The 25,817-nt window shown below is 42.1% G+C and overlaps 1 protein-coding gene across 1 annotated transcript in view; it reads right to left on the bottom strand.

The window, feature by feature from the left end:
- Nucleotides 1–16,799: 16,799 nt before the first annotated feature.
- Nucleotides 16,800–25,817, bottom strand: part of thbs4b (thrombospondin 4b) — a gene marked incomplete at both ends in the record, with an annotated part of 35,128 nt that continues 26,110 nt past the window's right edge. The window contains 6 exons of the mRNA XM_080743316.1: nucleotides 16,800–16,858; nucleotides 18,979–19,118; nucleotides 20,800–20,972; nucleotides 21,798–21,994; nucleotides 22,224–22,272; nucleotides 22,767–22,945. Of these exons, the coding sequence (XP_080599442.1) occupies nucleotides 16,800–16,858; nucleotides 18,979–19,118; nucleotides 20,800–20,972; nucleotides 21,798–21,994; nucleotides 22,224–22,272; nucleotides 22,767–22,945 (797 nt within the window). The remainder of the gene's footprint in view (nucleotides 16,859–18,978; nucleotides 19,119–20,799; nucleotides 20,973–21,797; nucleotides 21,995–22,223; nucleotides 22,273–22,766; nucleotides 22,946–25,817) is intronic.

The following is a 25,817-nucleotide window of genomic DNA, read 5'->3' as shown; positions in this document are numbered from 1 at the left end:
GTTTCGCAAAAACAGTCTTCAACCAGGAAGAGTGTCTCCGTCAGGTGGAATATTTTTCATTTCGCCCAAGAAATGTATTTTAAGCGCGTGGTGGGGGGCCAGGACTGCGTCCACTAAGTAGAGTAAGGCTAGGGCTCCACCAAAAAGACAACGTCATGTCGGCGTCGGGCGGAGTCAAAAAATGAAGTGGGCAAATTTGGGTGTCCGAAGTTGACGTTGATGTCGGCATTGGAGCACCCTTCATTAATTAAAACGGGAGCGTTCCCAGCATTGACGTTGACGCGACGCTCGACGCGCCCGGTGGGGTTAGCTTTCAACTGTCCACTACCTTTGGTTTGGTGAGAGGCGACACAGTTTTTGTTATTTTCAGACCAGACAAGCAGGTTTTCCCAAGGAGGTGCAGAGCTAGACGAACATAGCGTTAGGGAGAACTTCACTAACGCTATGGACCAGAGCTAGGAGCAGCCCATGGAGGAGTGTAATGTATTGAGACAGACAGTGATAAATGTGTAGAATGATTGCTTATGCTTTGCTATAATTGTGAATAGTTGATCAGTAAAAATGTAATAGAACTACATCTGTTTTGAAATGAAACTATAGCATCACTACCAATAGTATACAGGTATTTACTGTATGATGAAAAAAAAATAACATAACAATTAGGTGAATAGAAGTATGGGGATTATGTATGTGTTAATATGTATTTGTGTACAACATTTGGGTGCTCATTTTTGTGCGTGCGCTTGGTGTTGAACACAAATAAAATGCATCCAACTCGAGCCACCGCAGACACAACCCAGAAATAAGCGGCGGTCGAGTTGGATGCGTTTTATTTCATGACAAAAATAATGCATTTTACAGAGTGGGTGGAGTCAGGTGCTGAGAGGTTTCCCACCGCAGAGAATAGACTTTCACCTACCTTTGGTTAGGTGAGTAGCGAAGTAGTTTTGTGTATTTTGACTGAAGTTGAGCCATCGTAGGGGTACACAAATCCTGGTCTAGTCTTTTAGTCAGCCGCCTGTCAGAGCGTCGCTGGACCAGAGCTAGACTAGGCTACACTTCTCATGCATTTAAATGGGGATTGGGGAAACAAACAGGGCGAACCAACACAAAGCGACGGAGCTTCTTCTGCCACCCGGTCTAGGAGTGGTCTAAACCAGATCAAACGGCCTGTTGTAAACGAATACCAGCCAGGCTTTCCTCCAAGGTGGAAAGACTGGTGATGCGAAGTTAGTGAAAAAACTCGGCCGTGGCGTGGAGTTGAACTGAAGTGGTGAAGAAAACGTTAATAAACAGCTTGAAAATCAGGCTTCCTCACCGTTTGTATGAGGGTACCAGTGACTTTTCCCAGCTTGCCACAGTATCCCGCGAAGCCCGCCACCATGATCAGAGCCCCCGCTCCCACCTCGATGTGCAAACCTACAGGCAGGAACACACACACACACACACACACACACACGGAGCGATCGAAATGGCTGGCTACATTTTTAGGATGGAAACCATTCTGCGCCACTTTCCCCATCCCCCGCACCGAGGAATTATCCTGGATATCTCACTGTCTAGGGTCACAGACAACAAAGGAACCTAACCTCACCCCCACCCCCAGCGCCCCCCGCCCCCCCCCCCCACCCCCACTACAGACGGACACTCCAGCTGTGGACGAGAACAAAGGGGAGCCCTGTCAATGGTTATTTGGACACCTCCAACATGAAAAGTACTTTTGTGAAGCCAGGACTGAAAATGATTCATCTCAACGTCAACAGTTTGAAACCCAAACTGGAACAAATCAAAGCTATGTTTCTTGATGGTAAGGTCCAAATTTTAACCTTCTCGGAAACTAAACTCGATGATTCTTTTACAGATGCTAGCATTGAAATAACCGATTACACTGTCATTAGGAATGATAGGAACAGGAAGGGAGGTGGTGTTTGCATGTATATTCACAATGATTTAAATTTTATCATTCGCCCAGACCTACACCACAGCTCTCTTGAGAACTGTATGGGTCGAGATAATTTTTGAACATGCTAAAAATATACTAATATGCGCTGTCTATAGACCCCCTGACCAGAATGACTTCTTTGAGCTGATTGATGAGAGCTTAGCAAAGGTGGACGGTATTGAGTACTACATTTTGGGCGACTGGAATGTTGATGTTTTGCGTAAAGAAACACCCCTGTTCAAGTCCTTTAATGGGTTATGTAATCAATATGGCCTCACTCAGCTCGTTACCGTACCCACCAGGGTGACGGAGCACTCCCAAACCCTCATAGATCTCATCGTAACCACAGACAAATCCAAAGTCACCGCTAGCGGGGCTATTGTATGCGGTCTTAGTGATCATTACATGATCTTCTCTACGCGTAAAATACACAAACCCAAGGCTAGTGGCCACAAAACAGTTGTAGCTAGAAGCCTTAAAAACTACTCCAGTGAGGCTTTAAATCACACACTAGCGAATACAGACTTTTCCCCAGAACTGCAGTGTACAAATGTCGAAGGAGCATGGTGTGGTTTTAAAACCAAATTGACCGATGCTCTAGACGACGTGGCCCCCTTGAAAACCACCAGGGTTAAAGCCCGCCAAGAGCCATGGTATAACTCAGATATTGCCGAATCAGCTAAACTCAGAGACAAAAAGTACGATGAAAAACGAAAGTGCTGCAAAAAGCTTAGAAAAAAATTCAACCCTGACCTCAAAATCCAAATCAAGCATCTTACTGCTCAGTGCAAGAAGCTTAGAAACCAGACGAACGCCCTAGTTCGTCGACAAAATCGACGAATACAAAAACAAACCACGAGACCTACTGTATGGAAGTTGCTTAACTCATCTGGTGCCGATCCCGAACTAGTTCGGCTTTATTTCAATCCAATACAATCTTTTTTTTATTAATTCACTTACCCCGAGCTGCTTGTAGAGTCGTGGGTGGTCCTGGCTCGCTAGCCACTAGCCAGCTAGCCGTTCTACTCTGTCCGACAATATATTCCATTAAAAATGGTTTATAATACATTTTTGAGCTCCCCAATGTTCACCCGATGTTCGGCACCGCTTCCGATGAGTACACGAGTGTGCCGATCCCGAAGTAGTTCGGCTTTATTTAATTAAATGAATAAAATGATAAGAGGCCTTCTGAAGCCTGGCTTGATTTTTGTAGCTACTAGCCGAAAGCTAACAACGTCCCGGCCGGCCGTAATTTGCGAACGCAATCGCCAATCTCCGCCTAATCCAATGAAAGACCGCATCTTTAAAGGCTTATATCTCTTTTTTGTGTTTTAGGAAAGCGGCGCGAGGTTTATTTACGGCGAAATCGCCCAAAAATGATCTTTTAGATGACAAAATGGGAATAGCCATTCTGTTAGCATCTTCATCCGGGACATTTCCATGCCGTGCATGAACGTGAGCACGTCAGGTCCTGGAAGCTGAAGTCCTGGAAGCTAAAGCGCTCGCCTATGAGAGATGCGCTGGCATTCTTTGGCCCCTAGAGGGCGCTGGCGCTCAAAGAGTTAACAACCAATTAGGCTTAAAACCTAAAACCATATGCCACAGCATAAACATCAAAACGGACGCCGCTCTCATTTCTGACAAATGTGAAGTGGCTACCCATCTTAACAAAACCTTTACCACCATGGCCCGTTCACTGGTCGAAAGACTGGTCGCCCCATCTAGGCGGTATGGTGTAAAATTTGTTAAGAAATTCAACAATAAACTGGGCGTCAGAAAAGACAGTTTTAAACTTGCCACAGTGACAACTGATGAAGTGTTTAAAAAACTGAGCGCCCTACCTCAACACAAGGCCACTGGCCTTGATAAAATTCCAGCTAGATTTCTCAGAGATTCAGCCGCCACCATTGCTCCAATCATTACCCACATAATTAACCTTTCCATTGAACAGGGCCATGTCCCACAGGACTTCAAACTAGCAAAAGTAACCCCCCTGCATAAAAAAGGTAGCAAACTAGACCCTGGAAACTACCGCCCTGTTTCCATTCTTAGCTCCATATCCAAAGTCATGGAGAAAATAGTCTACGAACAGATGGCAAGATATCTCGATGAGAATAATCTGATTTACGAGTTCCAATCTGGATTCAGAAAATCTCATTCCACTGACACATGCCTTCTCTATTTGACTGACCAAATCAAACGCGAAGCGGATGACGGCAAATATAGCGGCATGGTCATGATGGACCTCCAGAAGGCATTTGACACCGTAAATCATTCTATTCTGATTGAGAAACTAAAAGCCATCGGTCTTGACAGCGCAGCAGTGAGTTGGATGCAGTCTTACCTGGTGGGGAGGGAACAGGTGGTGGAGATTACGGTACCCTGTCCCCCCCCTCCCAGTAAGCTGTGGTGTTCCTCAAGGTAGCATACTGGGACCTCTGTTGTTCCTAATATACGTGAACGACATGGCATCTGTTTGTGACTGCAACCTGTTCCTGTTCGCGGATGACTCGGCTCTCCTAGTCTCGGGCAAGGACCACTTGCAGGTTGAAAAGACACTTAACTCTGAACTAAGTAAGATCTGCACATGGCTTAATGACAACAAATTATCAATTCACCTGGGAAAAACTGAGTCCATCCTCTTTGGATCAAATCATAACCTCAAAAAAGTCGATAACTTCACAATCAAAGTGGGTGACAAGGTCATAACACGAAAAAACGAAATCTCTTACTTAGGATGTATCCTTGAAGCTAATCTTTCCAGTGAAAAGATGACTTCTAAAGTAATAAATAAAATCAATCAACGAACTCGTTTCCTACAGAGGATCGCCCCAATGGTCAATTTCAACACACTGAAGACCATAGCTGGTGCAATAATCCAGCCCCTCTTTGACTACGGAGTCCACGTATGGTATCGTGACGCCCCACAAGCCCTGAAAACAAAACTCCAAACAGCCCAAAATAAACTAATTAGGGTCCTGCTTAACCTTCCCTATCAGACTCACCTCACCGCTACTCACCAATTAAGAGTGGGGTGGCTCAGAGTAGATGACAGAGTACAGCAACTTGCAATGGGCCTGGTGTACAAGATACACTACACCACTATGATACCCAAGTACCTGTCAAAATACTTTATAAACATTAAGGATGTCCATAATTATAACACCAGAGGCAGCGCCACAGATCACTTCCAACCCAGAGTAAAAACCAACAAAGGGTCAAACTCGTTTTTCTGCTATACCACCAAAATGTGGAAAGCCTTACCGAAGGCCATAAAGGAGTGTGGATCACTAGCATCCTTTAAAATTGCCCTGAAAAAACACTTACAGGCAGCAGCCGTTCGCAACTGGTAAAAAAAAATGAACCTAGCCCAACCCTACCCTCCCCTGCCCCTTCTTTGTACTGTTTGTTTAGACTTACTGTTTTCTTTTTTGTTTTTCTTTACATATCTACTGCATAGTACTGTGTTCTATTTCTCTGTCATTCAATGTTATATGAGATACTTCAATGGTTTCCAGTGGAAATAAGCTTAGTCTTTTCATGGATCTCCTTTTAGTAGACCTTGTACCAGTGAACTGTACCGTCATGAAACTGTACCTTTTCCTATGCAAACTTCTAATAAAGTCTTCAATCAATCAATGAGTCTTTTTTTTTCTTTCAAAAGTTAAAATTCACAATTCATTTCATTCAGCAGTTTGTTTTGTCTCTCCAGCAGAGTTTCTAGTGTCTCTCTCTACTCTAGAAGAGAGGTTATACATGAACTCTGCAGCAGCACTGAGGCGCTCCAACACAACCACCCTGACAAGCTAAATGTTGCCTCAATCAGTGGTTCTCAAACTTTGTTATGTCAAGGACCCCCAAAATGATATGTATTTGTCTGCAGATCTCAACATTTTTTGTTCCAGGGACCCCCAGAAACAAAGATTTTATATTAGTTAATTTGGGTCTTGCCTCAGGCTAGATGTAGAATAGATATGCTGCTCTGATCACAGATAGCCTATGTGTATGGCAAGATTCCAGAGCATTATGGGGCATAAATATAGCCTATATTAGAAGCTTTTAATCCAGAATTGACCGATGTCACCATGGGCCACATACTGAACACTGTACAAAACAAACAAACACTGTACAAAAAACGAACTTCATAAAAAGGGCACATTGATCCAGTAAGGGAAAAGGGCAGGTGCTCTAGCACCCCCTAGTGTCTATGTGTGCACGTCCCTGTGCCTTTAGGCCTATGGCATGGATTTCTTTCACCATTGTGAAAACTGTATTCATGGGCACTATTTTACAGACGGGTAAAAGGGCATGGGCTCAAGTACCCTTTGATGTCTATGTGTGCACATGCTTGACACACATAGGGGGGCTTGAGCCCCTGCCCTGATATAGAAAGTTTGACAAAAAAATGGCTTTTAAGGCGAGCTTTCCGGAATTCAGAAGCACGCTTCCGTGTGCGTCACAGAAATGGAAGTTCGCTTAGCCAATCCGAGGCAGGTTGGGGGTCTATTCGAACGCAGCTCTCAAGAACAGCATGATCAGGGACATAGGCGGGGACACTGTGGCCAGCATATTCTTGCTTGGCCAGATTTTCACAAACTTTTCCTTTGTCCTCTCGTTGGAATCATGACTGAAAAGTCATAATTGTGTCATGTGTCATAAAAAGCCCTACAGTGCATTCATTGTATAACATTGTACCAATAGGCTCTCTACTCCCATCAAGAACGTAGACTCAACTCCTTCCATTTACCGTATTTTCCGGACTATAAGGCGCACTTAAAAGCCTTTAATTTTCTCAAAAAACTACAGTGCGCCTTATAGTCCAGTGCGCCTTATATATGGATCATTCATTGACATTGACATTCCCTTTAGCACAGCTCCATCTGTTTGATGCATAACGCAACGGTAGCGTCTATTATGTGCGCCTTATAGTCAGGTGCGCCTTATATATGAAAACAGTTGGAAAATAGACCATTCATTGACAGTGCGCCTTATAGTCAGGTGCGCCCTATAGTCCAGAAAATACTGTACGCTGTCTTAGAAGGATTCTTGGCATCACCTGGCAGGACCGTATCTCCAACAAGAACGTTTTGGCTCAGGCAGGAACACCAAGCATGTTTGCTCTGCTCAGTCAAAGGCGCTTACGCTGGCTTGGCCATGTCAGTCGCATGCAAGATGGAAGAATACGAAAAGACATGCTTTATGGGGAGCTTGCCACTGGCTCCAGACCAAAAGGAAGGCCTCACCTTCGCTACAAGGATGTCTGCAAACAAGATATGAAGGCAGGCAACATCGACCCAGCAGGCTGGGAAGCTGTAGCTGTGGACCGCAGCAAATGGAGGCTCGCCATCAAGCAAGGCATTCAGTGGAGTGAGAAAAGGACAGAGGACCTCTGGGAGGAGAGGAAAGAGCGAAGGCAACAGAAGGTGGCATCAGCACCCACAGAGGCAGGCACACCGTACATCTGTGGAAACTGCAACAGAGACTGTCACTCAAGAATCGGACTGTTCAGCCACAGCAAGGCCTGTAACCCATCAACAGACTAATCCCTGGCGCATACTCCATTGTCTTGCGAGACAGAAGGAAGCCAACAACATAATAGGCTACTATTGGCAAACTGTAAATAAAGTAGCCTATACTCAATGATGAAAGAATGCCTTTTTTGTCACCGTGGGGGTTTGATTGATTGATTAAAGACTTGCATATGAAGTTTGCATATGAAAAGGTACAGTTTCATGACAGTACAGTACAAGGTCAACTAAAAGGAGATCCAAGAAAGCCTTTCGGCTTATTTACATAGGAAACCTGTATCTCATATAACATTGAATGACAGATGGATATAACACAATACTATGCAGAGGATATCATCAAAAGCAAAAAAGCAACAAAAAAAACAAAAACAATCGTAAAACAAAAATAAACGAAGAAAATAAATAAAATATATTTACAGTGGAAAAGGGGAGGTAAGTATAGGCTTTGTCTATTACAAGTTTCGAGTAGCAGCCATCTGTAAGTGACTTTTCAGACCGATTTTTAAGGAAGTTAGGGATTTACACTCCTTTAAGGCTTTCGGTAGGGCGTTCCACATGTTAGTGGTATAGCGGGAGAACCAAATCTGGGTTGAAAGTGGTCTGTGTTGCTGCTTTTGGTGTTGTAATTGTAGACATCCTTGACGTTTAGGAAGTATGTAAATCCATGTTGTAGCCTACGCCACATCTCCAGTAGAAGAGGAGAGTGTGTGTTCGTGCTGCGAAAATAGCTGATCTACAAGTTCCCAACGTGTCGTGCTCCGACGCGCTGAGTGCTTGTAGATTTGCCATTTTATATCGTACCAGTGAAGAAGACGGCTGAAGTGTCTTCAAACAGAGCTGCAGCCATCTTGTTAGAAATCAGCCACAATCCTACAGCCAGCACTGGGATACCTGCCACCTGTGCACGCACGCACACACACACACACACACACACACACACACACACACACACACACACACACACACACACACACACACACACACACACACACACACACACACACACACACACACACACACACACACACACACACACAGTATAGGGTTGTGGTTATGCCTCTTTCAGACCAAATCCTGCTAGCCCCTTGTTTGTACCCCTGCCCTCAGGCAGGAGACTCTGGTCTCTTAAATGCAGGACCACCCGCTTCAAGAATAGTACCTATCCTGAAGCTGTCCACCTCTTGAATGCAGACCCTTTTTTCATATGCACTTTACAGCTTGAAGCTGCTTCTCATGATCAATGAATTGTTATTTATTTTTCTTATATTATATTTTGTATTTACCAAGTCCTTCTCATGATGAATTGAATGTATTTTTGTACTTTTGTATTTTTATATGCATTTCCACCCGTGTTTGACTGTGTGTTTTGTCTGTTTATTTGTATGTTTTAAGAGCTGCACTGCAACAAATTCCAATAAACTCTGTTGACATGGCAATAAAGTATTGAATCTTGAATCTGAATCTAAGAGTTTGTACAAAATATGTGTACATTATATCCATAAACAGCGTTTTCATTCATTTATTTAATGGTTAACCCTCAATAAAAAAAATAAAAAAGATTTACAGTATATGCCGGTGTATTATTTCTGTTCATTATTTTAATTCATGGTTTTATTGGACAGCCTTGCTGCCCTGGCATCTGTCTGTCTGTCTATTTATGTCATCCAATGGGAACACTATTAAAGCATAAAATAATGGTTTGTAAAAGTAAAAATGTGTATAATAATGTGTTCTTTAATGGGTTGATAGATTATAATGTAGAATTCTAATAGAATTACTCCCTCAATGTTTAATTTTTTTATTTGTTTAAAACACTTTGCAATTTACACCGTTGGTGTGTAGATAATGGTGTGTGTTAGTGTGTCAGTGTGTAGGCGGTGTTGTGCTTAGGTGGCTGTGTGCGCACGCGCGCGTGTGTAGTGTGCGTGTGCGTGTGCATGTAGGGCAAGTAGTGGAACAGCATTGATTGTATTGTTTTCATGGGATGTGGTTTGTGGTTGAAAGAAGCAGAAAGAACGAAAGTGACGTCACAGACGGAGACCGCTGATGTTTCCACGTCGAACCTTTCCAAAACAGGATGCGTGTGTGTGTGTGTGTGTGTGTGTGTGTGTGTGTGTGTGTGTGTGTGTGTGTGTGTGTGTGTGTGTGTGTGTGTGTGCATGCATGCTGCTCTGCAAGGTGCAGAATAGAAGAGTCGTTGTGTGTTTTCAGTGCAGAGGAATCAGTGTGAGAGACTAGACCACAAACTGGAGTGCTCTGTTTGATAGGCCTACATAAATGTACACAATACAGATTTATGTTTCTTTATTTAAGACATAATAAACAATACAAATAGTATATTGAAACTGTCAGACTACAGTATAACCGTGCATGTCCAACACTATTTGCACATTTCATAGTGCAAATAGCCGTTCTACTAGCTGTAGACCTGTGTGAGCTTGTAGCTATTTCCACTACTTGTGTGCTACACTAATGTTTAATCTAGTACAGGGGTGCGCTTTGATAGAGGGCCACTATATTTCCACACTCACTCCACAGGACCACATTGCATAATACTATCGGGGCAGTTATCTTGTATTTGATCTAGATGCGTGCGCAGGGTCCGGTACCAAAATTAGCCAATGAAACCAGCGCTCCCCAAAACAACAGGTTGGGGATTGGACGGAATTGATTACATGATACAGTCAGCTGTGCATTTAGTCTCAATGTTTGTAAACAAGAAACCCGTCTATAGTCCTGCTTTAACATACATATTAAACTCATTTACTATTTGAATATATATTCTGTATTTTGTTCACATACGTACAGCAATATGTTGCATATAGTCTTACAATGCTATGAGAGAGACTTGGAGTAGAACTGCTGCTCCTACACTTGGAAAGGAGTCAGCTTAGGTGGTTCGGGCATCTAGTATATATAATAACAGCAAACAATACAATAACAGCAAAAACAACAAAAACTAAAACATCTAAAATAATAATAATAATAATAATGATAATGACATAGGAAAGAAAGAGAGTGCAAAAGAGCAAAGACAATGAAAAAATCGAACCTCGGTTCGAAGTGGAGCGGTGAATTTGAGCAGCTGTACCCTATGTGAGTGAGTGAGTGAGTGAGTGAGTGTAAACTGTGCCTGTGAGTGAGTGGTGAGTGTGCCTGGCCTGCACAAAACAGCGCCCCTCCTTTAACTAGTGTGTTGTGTGTGGCCACTCAAGGTATTGCCAGGCTACGGACGGACACGGCCAGCCAGCCAGCCACCCAGCCACCCACATACCCACGGACATACCTGTCTATTGGGAGCGCTTTCACCGCTCCAAAAAAGAATGTTGTCACTCTGTTGGATCACTTCCCTGTCATTTGGCACAGCCACAACGATACGCAGAGCAGCGCTACATGCTTTCATTGGTTTCACAGACATCACGCACGGTCCGGCACAGACAAGATTTGAATAAAGTCGGTTGAGATGGACTTTATTCAAATTAGATCTGTCCTTGTCAGGACGTCTGATTCGAGACATCAGCGTGAACTTTGCCGTATACGGCACAGTTCACGCTGATAAACCCTTGACTTTCTGTGCCATATCTTTTTGAAAAATATACTCCTACAACTTACTGTAGCCTACCAAGTTTATATTAATCCCTGTATTTGAACCTATTATTGTTTGTCCCCAAGTTCACAAAATGATGTCTGAACATTCTTGTAGAGTAGTGGTTCTCAGTGTAGAGACCTTCAGGGGGTTCCAAGGGGCCCATGGCAAAAGCAGATTAGAAATATAGCATACAAATGAAACCAAATTGTGCAGTTGCAGGCAAACAACCATCATAGCACAAGCTATTTATTTATGTATTCATTTAAACAAACGGCAACAAAAGCACACTACACTTCTTGCTTTCAAACAGTTGAAACAAACTCACCCCGAAGATGACAGTAAAGGTGATTAACAGGCACTTCAAGCAGCCTTCATCCATTCTGACAGATTCCTGATGTATAATGTATGTTTTGTTATGTTGATAGTCTGCGAGGCAGCTGGTAATTGGACCTCTCTGCCCTTTCTGATATAACTTATGGAGTTGGAACAACTGAAGTTCGGGAGGTGTGGCCAAGCAGAGGACAATCAACTACTCCTAACCAGTCACTGGCTACTCCACCCATGCCACCCTGTGCCAACCACTCACCTATCTCCTACCAAGCCGACAACTCCTCCTTTACCATTCACGGTGGTATAAAAACCCAACTTAGAAAAATGGCGGTGTGCATAGTTTCCAGTAATCCACCTTCCCTCCCTCCCTCTTCTTTTATGTTCTACCTCTATCCTCTCTACAGGTTCCAGGTGGGGTCTCTCAACATCCTCCAGCACGGACGCGTGCTCTTGACCCCTAAGCCAAAGTACCTGGGTCCGCGACCCCCCGGAACCTCCCTCCTCATGCCTGCCATCCCTCTGCCATGCTCCTGACCATCGAAGCAGCACACTTCACGCTTGCGTGTGGTGATGACCTTCGATGATCATGCTAGCACCCAAAATGCCATTCTCATGCCCAAGGCCATCTAAGCAGCACACTACACACCTGCGTGTGGTGATAGAGTGTCATTTCATGCCCTTGGCCATAAGCTGCACACATGGTGCGTGACCTTAGATGACCACGCTGGCACCCCCATGTCATCCCAGCCCTGATGACCTAGCCGGCACCTACGTCATTCATGCCCCGATGACCGTGCCGTCTCCCCCATGCTGCTCGGGCGTCTTAGCCATCTAAGCCGCACACAGCACGCTTGCGTGTTGTGATGTCCTTAGATGACTATTTCGCACTCAGCATTATGGCCGTTTATGCTGCACATCCCATGCCTCGCATGTGATGCGCCCATAAACGACCATACACCAAAAGCTAAATGTTGTTCGTGCCCTTGGCCCTCTAAGCTGCACACTGCACACTTGCGTGTAGTGCTGACCTTAGATGACCATTAGCACTCTGCATTCTTGGCCGTTTATGCCGCACATCTCATGCCACGCATGCGATGCGCCCATAAACGACCAGGCTCTCGGTCTTTCAATAAACAACCTTAAACCTATTTTTGTCTGATGCTTGGTCTCTCCTAGTGAATTATAGATTAATACATGGAATCCAGACCCAGGGGCGGTTCTTACTGAGGGGCGTTCTTAGTGAATTCGGGCCAGGGGCGGGTCAACCACAGTGGTGTAAATAAGTACATTTTCTCAAGTACAGTACATGAGTACAATTTTGAGGTATTTTCAATTGGCAATACTTTTGCTTCTATTCGTTCAGAGAAAAATACTGTCCCACTTTTACTCATATTAATTTATTTGAAAACTTTAGTTACTAGTTACTCTGTAGATTTTGATTATTACAAAACATACATTAACCACTTCAGCCCTATTTACAGCATTTCAACCATTTGAAAATAGACGATCTACAAGCTCAAGCTTGTAGATCTGCTATTTTCAAAAGATTTTTATACATTTGAAAACTTGAAATAGGATATTCTGCCTACTGAGTACTTTTACTTTTAGTTCTTTAAGTACATTTTGATACCAATACCTTTGTACTTTTACTCAAGTAAATTTGATTTCATGGACTTTTACTGGTGGCGTGAATAAATAAATTATCCACTATTAAATGCAGTGGTTTTCAACCCTTTTCATATCAAGGTCCATTATTTATTAGGTGTTGAGCCACAGACCACCATTTGATGACATCATCTTAGCCTCTCAGACCCAAGACTTGTCCACAATTCCATGCTGTATGTCAGGGGTCGGCAATAGGCGCGGCCCGCGGGTCAAAACTGGCCCCTCGGAAATTATTTCTGGCCCCTCAGATTATTTTGAGATTTATTCATTTTTATTTTACTTTTTATTTAAACAATACTGACAGTCCCACTAGATTGGTAGCACTACGAGCGAACGAACGTGTCGCTGCTCTGGACCGTCTCTCTCTCTCTCTCTCACACACACACACACACACACACACACACACACACACACACACACACACACACACACACAGTCCGCAGAGTCACCCACCACGCAGCAGTGGAGTGGTGCTGCTGCTGTGTGTACCGTTGTAACCTCGCCCACCAGGCTTTCAGAGAGAAAGCCTGGTGTTTGTTCACAACAGGCCGTTTGGTTTCCGCCTAAAGCGCGGAAACCACTAGAAGAAGCGGCGTCGCTTTGATTTGGTTCCTCCGTTTGTTTCCCCAATCTCTATTAAAATGCTCGAGTAGCCTAGTGTAGTCTTTCCAGTCGCTACGAGTTGGACTAAAAGATGCATAAACCAAACACATTTTTCAAAAGCAAAACTACTCCGCATCAAGGACTTTATTAGGTAGGCCCTAAAAGTATGTCCTTGAGCGCAGGGGAATTATTTTGGGTTAAAACTGTTTCCGGTGGATAGTTCCGGCCAAATTGTAGTCCTTTGAGTACTACAACATGACGTTTTGTGGTTTCCGCTCCAGACCGGATACAAGCCCGAAAAGTGAAGTGATCCCAGACTAGTACCGTTGTAGGCTACCTGTGGTCAAACCGCTCCTGTCTGTCTCTGGTGGAAACTAACTGGTGCCATATCCATGTTTCATCTTTGGTGCTGTGTCTAAAATCCTTGCAAGCAGTCCAAACTGTCACGGCAATGCCGTGGTGCCTCTCAAATGGCTTTGCGTAGATGAGACCAGGTAGGTAGGATAACCTACCTAAAAGAATTGGCCCGAGGCCAAATCTAATTGCCGACCCCTGCTGTATGTGGTACCATTAGGAGAGATAAAAGGCAGAAGTTGATCAAAAATAGTTATTCTACATTCTCAAATGTGTAGACTTCTTGTAAATTAGGTAATGTTTAAAGGTAGGGTAAGTGATTTCATTTAATTCAAATAATACCAAATTTAATTTTTAAGACCTTTTTAATACCTAAAAAAGGGGGGAGGGGGGAAGGAATCAAAAGTAATCAACGACCTATACCATAAAGAACTATCAAACAATGGGCAAATTGTCAAATGATGTAAGAAAAAAAGCAAAGATATGTCAAAATCAAACTCATACGTCAAACTCATATGGTTTATCAAGCATTAACTGACTGTTAGTAGGCCATAGGATCCGATCAGCACCATTTCCTCGGGTGCACCCCAAGCCCCCAGAACCCTGGGGGCGCCCTGAAACCAAATGGACATGGTGGCTGTTTTGAGGTACTGCAGTTGGGGCCAGAAACATGAACGCGCGTCTAGGCTTCTTTGTATTGACGCGCGTTCATACCGGAAGTGCTCGTTCATGAATGCGCGTCCATGAACACAAACTATGACGCAAAATGCGTCACAAAGGCCCCACTACGTCACGGTTTTACTACACGGAAGGAGGGGTGAAAACGCCTCATGCGCTGGGTGAGCAACTCAATGCAAGTGGACGGGCGGGGATATCTGGTGTCCTCTCTATTCTTATTATAACTCGGGTGCACCCCACAACTCGCGTCGGGGAATTCGGGCAACCACACTTGCAATTTCACAAATTGCACATTTTCTAGTTCCGACTGGTCCAGTCATATCAGTGCAACAAACGTTAATGTTGATTGTAAGATTTTATTTGACATCCATCAGTTGACAAGGTCACATTCCTATGAAACAATGAATGAGATTTATTCAAAGCCCACATAGATGTGACATCATCACACATAAACAATCTGTTTAGACGACTATAGTATCACATCATGAGAGAAGTTATTGATCATAATATTGTCTCTCTAGGGTGGAACCCTTGTACTATATGTTCAAAACTGTTGCCGATCAAAACCGTCACAAGCTCTTAATACTTTTCATTTGTTAAATATTTATAAAACCCACAGACAGACTTAATCACTTTCAAACTGGTGTCCCTGGTTTGGGCATGATATTAGAGACAAAACAGTCATAAACATTCTTCTGCTCTGCAAAACTCGTGTGACATGGATTCAAATAGGTTTTGGTCTTGTTGTGGCATCAACCATCTCCTAATAGTAAGATAGCTGCTGTGCTGTGCTGTGTGAATATGATCAATATGTCTCAGCATTTACTGGACATATTAAGCTCATGATACATCTTATGTTTGGAGGGAAAAGGCACAGTAAGGTGATAGAGCAATCACACTGAATATACGGGGCGATCACAACTTTTCAGCAAAAGGCGTGAGCTCGAGTCAAGTAGAATACAGCATATACGCCTATCAGCAGCAGTTTCTGTGAACAAAGACATTTACTGAAGCCCCATGCACCTGTAGTGATCGTCCCCTATAAGGAATTAAACAAAACCATATGTCTGATCAAGTTCTTATAAGAAAAGTGTAAAAACAAGCCATGCTGATAGAAAAAAGAAGCTTAATTGCTGACATTAAATAAACAGCTTCTAGTTAAAATAAAACTCGACACCGCAGTAAGAGCTGAGTGTGAAAATGTGTTGGTTTTGAGTGTATTAAGAAGACATTGCAGTAGCCTACTCCACCACTAGAGGGCTCTTTACAACGGTGTATCCTTTATTTCCCCCAGAATCTGTAGATAGTTATGCACAGTTTCATCAAAGAATAAAGAAAAAAACATTTTGTTTTCCAGGGTCATCCATGTTAAATGATATACATTTATGATACAGTTGGGCATTGTATGAAAATTGAAAACACCAAATTAGAACACCAAATTGTTCTACTACAGTACGTTATGTAATGTTAATATTTATTATAATTTACCTTATTTCTAAACAATTGTATTCTATCACATCTCCAATGGAGAAACAGTTGGTTATAAAACAAAGTGATTTTTTTTAGGTCAGTCAGGTAGTAAGCCTACTCGGAACTGCCATAATATACACAGAGAAAACTTACAGTACAAAGATTATGTTCAAAATACACACACTATATAAAACACTGGTTCTCAAAGTGGGATCCAGGGATCCCCGGGGGGGTCATTGAGGGGGTTCCGGGGGGTCCCAACAAAATGAGGCTGTTCGAAGATAGCCGATCGATCTACAATCTCACAAAATGTCACAAATGTTCTCTTATGGGGGCCCCTGGGCCTGGCACAATTTTTTTTTCTTTTTTTTTTCAAATTGGGGTCCATAAGTCAAATACGAATAGTTTGGGGGTCCTTGACATGAAAATGTTGATGAACACACAGTCTGATGAACACAAATACACAATTTCTCTCTCTCTCTCAGACACACACACACACACACACACACACACACACACACACACACACACACACACACACACACACACAAACACACACACACACACACACACACACACACACACACACACACACACACACACACACACACACACACACACACACACACACACACACAGATTAGAGGGAGTCGACTCCATGCTGGGTGCTGAACTCCTGGAAGTCCTCAGGGATGGTATCTAGAGGTCACAGAGAGGTCAGGGGGTCAGGAGCGGCGGTGGAAAGTAACCAAGCACATATACTCAAGCACTACACAAGAATACCCTGGAGGTACCTTTACCTGAGTATTTTTTTTAAACTTTAAACTTCTACTCCACTACTTCAGAGGCATATATCATATTTTCTTATTCCGCCATATTTATTTGGCAGCTTTAGTTACTAGTTATTTTGCAGATCTTCAGATTTTGATTGTTAATGTTAATATGAATGATGAATCAAATAATAAACTAGAAAAGAAAATTTCTAAGAAATTTTAAGTGTGCCTGCAGCTCGCTAAGTGTGTGCAACCTTGTATGTGTTAACATTAGCATATTTGTTAGCATTAGCATTTGTTAGCATTAGCATTTGTTAGCATTAGCATTTGTTAGCATTAGCATTAGCGGTTACGTTTTGCACGTTTGTGGTGACCCCTATGGGTCGAAGTGGAAATGCTTTTGGGTATATGTTCAGTATAGCGCCCCCCACTTGTGGTTAAAATTTGGTGTTGACTGGATGTTTCGTTTGTGATTTATGGCTACTTCTTACAAAACGGGCTCCTCCCGCTAACTTTGGAACCCTGTTACGGAAGAACGGTATGGACTATCAAAATATCTTTTAAATATGTTTATTGCATGAGTCCATAGATCGTGTGTATCCATTTTTGTGACATTTGGAGAAAATATGTAGGAAAAGGAGCAAAAAGTGTGTTTTGAAGAAAATTCAAAATGGCGGAAAATCTATCCTGACGCAAATGGGCGTGGCCTATATGAGATGCGTCATGACCCAAGGAATCCAGCGAAAAAGGAATTTTAATTTTCCGACCCACGGTTCAAGAGTTACAGGCCGAAAGGTAAAGTGTACTGTTATAGCGCCACCATGAGGCCAACTGACGAAATTATTTTTTATTTAATCCTTGATATCATTATAAATCTCCTCTCCAAGTTTTGAAACTGTAGCCCCTATGGTTTGCGAGAAAAAAAATATTGAATGTGAGTTTTTGCGATTCCCATTATAAGTCAATGGGTACAATTAATTCACTAATAAATTAATATCAATTAAACGATACAACTTTTCTCTTAGAAAAGTAATAGCACACCATTCCCGGCCGAGCCGCACGTTTTGATGTATATATTGCGGCAGTGGCGTAAATTGTGCGGCAGTTATTAGCGCACCAAATTTGTGGGATCGTCATTAATTAAGTATGGCGGATTACAATAAGTGTTTTGCCATTGCATGGCAGGCACACTTAATGACTACACATTTGCATAAGCTAGCAGTATATAACGTGATTGAAATGAGCAACATTAAAGTGATGAACAAATGATTTCACGAGCCAAAAACAGACGATCCAAAAGCTTGCAACACGTTGCATCACAATGGCAGTGGCTCGCAACTAAGTATCATACTGAAAGCCAAGAGATGAATTTGATGGAATCCAAATGACAGAAAGCAGTCGTGGTGACTGAGAACTTTAAATTTAGGCCTAGAATTATTGAATGCTTGAACCATTGAAAAATAGCAGATAAAAAAAGCTCACAGCCGCGCTGCGAGCTTGTAGATCTGCTCGTGAAAATGTGTGCACATCTTTGAATATATGTATTTTCAAAGCGTACGTTTGTAACTCAAATTTTGCTTCTGGGTGGTCCCTGGAACCAGATAATTTGAGATGTGGGTCCGTGGTCAAATACAGTACATATCAGTTTGGGGTCCTTCACATGAAAAGGGTTGAGAACCACTGACATAGTAGTCTCTCAAGAACAGACTATCTGAGCTCCATTTAAGTGAAAAGGACCTTTTCTTTGACGATGGCTGGCCAGATTGCTGACATAGAAACATAGGTTTTTCAAAAAATCTTAGAAGGATTCAAAAGACACTTATAGAATCGGGTAAAAATTCAAATTTTCACGATTTAAAAAAAATAGCAGATCTACAAGCTTGCAGCTTGTATATCTGCTATTTTTCAATAGTTAAAGCATAAAATAATGATACACAATAATGTGTACCCGTTCTAAATGGGTTTAATCCATGCAAATGCCTTTGTAATAATAAATTAAACAATTTAATGTCTCCCTGTCCATTCGTAAAGACATGCATGCCGTACCGTTGCAGCGGTATTTCAAGTTGGACCAGATGATGTTTTCCTGGGAGAAACAGAAGACGCCGAGTCGTCCTCCTCTCATGGTGGTGTCGATGGTCACACCGGAGTCTGCTACCAGCTCAGTTCCCTCGTAGAAGCGGGCCCTGAACAAAAACAACACATCAACAGTTTACTACTTGGTGGGGATACCACCTCTTAACTTAACCATTGAAGCCAAAAGTAAAAAATAGCTGATCTAACAAGCTCACAAGCCGTCGCGTTGTGAGCTTGTGAGGCTAAATGAGACTACAGAGGTTATCAAGAACAATAAGTGGGGACATTAAATGTCATCATGCTCAGTGGAAAGCCTGGTTTTTCATTCCGAATTGACCAGTGTGAAATAGATCACGCCTGGGTTCTGCGGGAATAGTTTTTGCAGAGGACAGACCACTCTGAGAGTGTACACATGGAACCAAATAACCTTTTTAGCTCAAGACCCAAAAGAGAAATTAGACATTTGCCTAGGGACCCAAAGTAGTGAAAATAGCTGATCTACAAGCTGTGATGGCGTAAATAAGGGATAATGAACCATAACATGCTAATCCTCTCACCCAGTGGCATCAGTTCAACAAAAGCTAGGGTATGGCAAAGATGGGAGTCCTCATGGAAAAGAGGCATTACATTTTTGTATAACACGGTTCTATTGTGAAAATAGCAGATCTACATGCTCACAACGCCTCGCGCTGCGAGGCGTTGTGAGCATGTAGATCGGCTATTTTCACAATGTCTGAAAAAAGCGAGTTTTGTCCGTTTTCTACGGTTTCTTGGATATGGATATGGCAGCCTGGAATGGTTGTTCACGTGCAGCTAAACTTAGCATGTTAGTAAACGTGCCACAATTAACAATAATGCATTGCACCTGTGCAGCTGACCTGTGGAACCTGGGAATATACCATTTTGTCAAGATGGGGAGAATACAAGTGTAGAGAATATAATTATAATACCTTGTTAAAGTGACCATTTTGTAAAATTTTGCATTCGTAGTTATTTTACTGTAATTTAACTCATTTAGTGCCACCCCTTTCACCACTAGAGGGCGCCCAGTGGCCATAGAAAATCCCATAGAGATATGCTGGTATATGCAGAAGCCCTGCAGCCATGACTTGCCTGAACACTTTCCTTTGTGCATGTACAGGAAGAGGATGAAGTTAGCTTGAAGTTAGCTATTGGCTACCAAGCATTTTAGATGCCTTATTTTCGTCAACTTAGCCATGATTAAACCTTGCACACCTCATGCATGGGAAAAAAACAGAGAAGAATGAGCTCTAAAAAATCCAATGCAATCCTGGATTGCATTGGAGTGGATTTGTGCAGTTTGTTCACAGCTTTCAAACAAAAAAATCCGATTGGAAATCCGTTCAGGCATTCTTGAGATAATCGCCATTATGTTTTACATGTTATGTAAACAAACATGGCTGCCCTGTATGTTAGATGGGGTTGTATGGGGGTGGAACATGCAAAATCGCGATTGAAATCATGTTCACTAGATTTGATGGGGTCCAAAAAAAAAATTTCAAACATTTTTTTTTCAAAAATATATATATATATATATTTTTTTTTTTTAATATCCCGAACTAGTTCGGGATAGGCACTCTGGGATGCGATAATATATCCCGAACTAATTCGGGATAGGCACTCAATGAGTTAACAACATAATAACCAGCACAGATAGACAAAGAGACATTCATGGATATATATTTAAAAGTAACTCTTATTTTCCCCCCTGGACCCAGGGTATGGCAGCTGCATACCCCTGCCATACCCAATTGACGCCCCTGCTCTCACCTGATGTATCCAACCTGCGGGCGGTGCTGCAGGTACCAGCGGTAGGACACCTTGTCCTTCCAGCCCACATTCCTGGGGTCCTTCCATAGCAGACGCACCTGGTCCGTGGTGTCCCCCGTGTGCCACAGAGAGTTCCTCAGGTGTTCGCCCGGGCCTGACCTGGACTTTACAGCCTGCACAATGTGGAAGGTGAGAAGATATGATGTAATATGATGTAAATCATATGAAAAGACGAAAGATTACTGGTGTATTAACCACGTTTGACCTGGCGTCACCATGCACACACATTTTCAAAACCTTTTGTAAACATTTCAGCACTTCTTAAGCAGGAAACCAGGTTCAAATCCGGGGTAGAAGAGGTGCTGCTTTTATATTATACAAGCTCATAGCTGTAGATATGCAATTTATGAAAATCTTTGAATATACATGTACATTCTTTTTTAAAGCAAACATTTTTTTTTGCTTCTGAGGGTCCCTGGAACATAATAGTTTGAGATGGGGGTGGGGTCGGTGGCCAAAAACATATAATTTGGAGGGATCTTGCCACCTTTGAGGACCACTGATATACCGGTAGTAACATCTAGGTTTTTCAGAAAACTGAAGAAGAAGACATTTCTAGAATCGGCCTCAGGTCTTAATGGGTTAATTTTCCAAAATATGACATATTCGCAATTATTTTGTCATAATTGTCAATCATTTCCATGTTGAAAGATATATATTTCATATATTTTCAAACATTTTCAAAAAATGTGTAAATAGCGATCGGCTATTTCCACTATCAATGTTCCTTTTTAAGTATAAAGTTGTCAAACATGTCCGTCATTCTTTTGTATATTTAGGTTATGTGTCATATCTGCCATGTGCAACTTCTTCAAAGCCTAAAAGCCAAACAGAAATGTAATTGTCAACGACAGAAACACAATGAAATCATTCATCGCAATTATTTGAGTGACAATTAATCGTCATGTAAAGTGTCATAAAGTTGGACTCTCTCTCACCTTGAGCTGGATGCCGGGCTCGGCCACGGCCCTGAAGGGCGTGGCCTGCCAGTAGGTCTGCTCCGTCTGCTTCCACATCACCACGTAGAAGGACGAGGAGTCCTGGTAGCCGAAGATGAAGCCGGCATAGTCGTCGTCGGTCACCGTGTTGACGTGGAAGGTTCCTTCAAAGTCCACGCCGCTGAAGGCAGTGTAACCTGGAGCAACACACAACATCCTCAGCATTCCATTGTGAACTTCAAATGCGTTGGACACAAGCTATATTTGAGTGATGTATTCAACTGTCTTTACTTCTGCAAGAGCCCGAGTTATTCTCTGCCTTTACTTTTTGGAGTACAAAACTGCAGTTTGTGGGTATGCAACAAATCATTTCACACGCTCTTTTACACCTGTACACTTTTGATGTGACAAATATGATGGTCTTACCAACAGCGAGTCCTGGGTCACTGTTCATAGTCTGAACGATCTCCATTCCCTGCGAGAGGAAAGGGGTGTTTCACTGTTAAACACAATTCATCTTCAGGTTCCAGCATTCATTTATGAAAAATACTAGAATGGATAGTTTAAAAACAGTGAATCCTGATGTACACCAAAACTTGTGCTTATGAATAATGGATCTGAGCATCCCTGTATAACGCAGAGATATCTGGGTTGTAAGGCCAGGTATCCTGACTCGTACGGAAGGCTATGGGGTTAGTCCATAATAATAGCTGGCTAATGGATGCTATAGTGTACTGCTTGCATTTCGGTTAAGTTCTTAACCGAGATGCGGACGTTGTGTGCTTGTAGATCTGCTGTTTTCACTAGTCTTGTATAATGAAGCAGGGCTTTACGCTATGAAAAAACATACTCGTTTTAAACTTGGAGATACAAGGTTTCTGCCGGACAGTGATGATGAAAATGTGTGTTTACATGATGTATGTCAGCATTTGAGTGAATTAAACCGAGTTATAGTCTTGTAGATCTGACCTGGTTGAGGACCACCCAGTTGGGGTCGATCTGGGCGTCGCCCTCGGGGTCCAGAACCACCGTCTGATAGGCTCTGAAGTCGGTCAGCGTGACCTCAGCGTTCTCCGGACAGTTGTCGATCCTGTCGATCACCTTGTCCTGGTCAAAGTCCGACTCACAGATATCTCCCACCCCGTCGTCTGCAGGGACACACAGCAACGTCAGAACAACAGCCATGGAAGAAGTACTCTGGTTTTGTTTGTTTTAATGGATGTAAAAGCAATACTACATGTACACGTTACAGCTAAGTACAAGGCCAGTATTAAAAAAGTACAACAACTTTGTCATGAAAATATACTTAAAGGAGTAGTTCAACCCCAAAATGACTTTTTTTCTATTGATTACTCATGCCATAGGCTTGAGTTCAATAATATTTTTTTGTCGCATTCCTAAGCCAATTTGTAGGCCCATTGATTCCGGATGAATACTTGCATTTGGGTCTCCATCCAGAATGAATGGGGGTACGTTTATTATAATCAAATTATTGGCTTAGGAATGCGACAAAAACTAAAATATATATACATTGTTCCATTTCACAAGTTTGAAAAATAAAATATATATTAGGGCTGGGATGCGAAAACTGAAGGTTATGTGGTGCAAAAACTAAGTGCGATTAAAATGCGTTAATTTTTTTAATCGCGTTAAATTTCTGTAATTAATTAATCGCAATTAATCAGTTAAAGTCCCAGCCTTAATATATATATATTCCAAACCAAATTTCTAATACTCAAGTATAGTAAAAGTACCTCAGAATTGTCTTCACTACAGTAAATGTGCTTTGTTACTTTCCACAATCCACACCACTGCCGACCATGTTGTTGGTGAAAGAGGATTGGAACACAAAACAAACGGCCCAAATAACATATTGTTGCTGGCAGGCATGAAACCACGTATCTCCATATTTAAGCTTTTACGTTTTTTTTTTTCCTAAATGAATGTCCGTCCTAGTTCATCATATATGAGTGTCGTACAAAAGTATTGAAATTCTTCACATTCCGATGCGTTGTGAGCTTGTAGATCGTCTATTTTCACCATTTTAAATTGCTTTTTTTTTTATTTGGGTAATAATAAAAAAGGAACGGTTTTGGACATACAGGGTTTCTCCCCGGCAACGAGGATATTGCCTTTGGGCTGTTGTTGCAGTATCCCTGTGGGGAATCAGGTTGGTCTTTGACCCAGCAGATATTGGTCTTCTGAACTCCATAAGAAATAAGGAAAAAATTCCATGGAGATTCTTTTAGCATGGTTTTTATTCAGTTAATATGGTCTGTTTTTTTTGTTTTTTTTCTGTACTTTACTTGGCCGTTGTCGACTGCTTTCTTTTTTAATATTAGAACTTGTGTGAAGTTTCTTTTAACAAGATCTTGTATTGTACTGTACAGTGTTGTGTCTATATTAGGTATTGCTCTTTTAAAGTTGTGGACTGTTTGGTTTATTGTGGTTGTTGTAAACCCAGTTCCCCACTAGTGGGACGAATAAAGCTATACCTTGAAAAAACGATACAGTAAAGATTAAGTAAAGTTTGGTTCAACAACTACAGTACAACTCTTGGTTTCCACCAGTGTATCCTGAATTCTGGGTCCCCCGCCTTTTCCTGAGCCTTATCATGACACACAGTGAGAAATAGCAGTCTGTAGTTCTGCTATTTTCGCTGTTATTGAAAAAGTGTTAATTTATTTTAATTTTTATTGTTGCCTTTAACTTCCTTAAAATAGGAATGCAGGTTTAAAGTGGCAAAAATGGTTATGTAGCTTAGCCCAATGGCAAGTAGCCTATGCCTGCAGTTATATATAAACTCCACTATGTGGCACTGTCACTTAAGCCCAGGAGCAAATATGCCTGCAGTACTTTGTAAGCCCTCTGTGTGGCACTGTCACTTTAAGAGTTCCATGTTTTGGCCTGTTGGGGTCAAAGGTTGCACATAACATTCTTTGGGAAGGTCTTGAATGAGAAACAAGCAACAAGCATCCTGTGATGTGGAGGACTCTTTGAAGAGATTACCTTGATTGTAAACAAGAGGTGAAAGCTGTGAACTTGTAGTTGTTTCAACTTGTTGAGCTTATCTGCCCTAATTTCTCTTGGAAAAGGGGATAAGTTTATAAGGGACCAGCTTCAGTGTGTGAGCTGGCCATCCCAACATACTGTTCATGAAAGGCAAGAGCCACTACTGTAATTTGTTATTATTTTCTTGTGTACTGCATACTATAGTGTAAACAGATAGTCATTCTCCACTTTCAGAGCCAAACTTGGGCAAATGTCTATTTCGTTTTATTTTACTTTATTTCCTGGCTTGCATGCCATTATACGACTACGAGCCAAATACAGTGTTTTAGAGGTACCAGTGAGATTGGGACCGGCGCGCTCGTTCTGTAGTACACCTTATGGGCAGTATAAGGCAATACAGTAACAAAGTTACTGACCACCAACTTACTAGGAATAAAGAACCCCAAATATATTTCTGTGTCCTGTGACACTCCCTATAAGCTACAGTAGGTAAAATGGCAGATCTACAAGCTCGCAGCGCGGCACTGTGAGCTTGTAAAAAGTATAAAATATAAGTCTAGAATTATTGACTGCTTTAACCAGTGAAAAATAGCAGATATACAAGCTCACAGCGCGGCACTGCGAGCTTGTAGATCTGCTATTTTTTGAAAAAGTCGTGAAAATGCGTGCAAATCTTTGAATATATGTATTTCCAAAGCGAACATTTTGCAACTCAAATTTTGCTTCTGGGGGGTCCCTGAAACTAGATATTTTGAGATGGTGGTCCGTGGCCAAATACATATAATTTTGGGGGTCCTTCACATGAAAAGGTTTGAGAACCACTGACATAGTAGTCTCTCAAGAACAGACTAACTGAGCTCCAGTTTTGTGAAAAGGACCTTTTCTTTGATGATAGCTACCCAGATTGCTGACATGGAAACATAGGTTTTTTTTTTTTTAAACCTTAGAAGGATTCAAAAGACACTTATAGAATCGGGTCAAAATTCTAATTTTCACGATTTTTCAAAA

Source organism: Nannobrachium achirus, assembly GCF_963921795.1.
Source record: "Nannobrachium achirus genome assembly, chromosome: 15".
In the NCBI taxonomy this organism is placed as follows: domain Eukaryota; kingdom Metazoa; phylum Chordata; class Actinopteri; order Myctophiformes; family Myctophidae; genus Nannobrachium; species Nannobrachium achirus.
The sequence above is the reverse complement of the archived record's forward strand: the minus strand, read 5'-3'. Positions and strand labels throughout refer to the sequence as shown.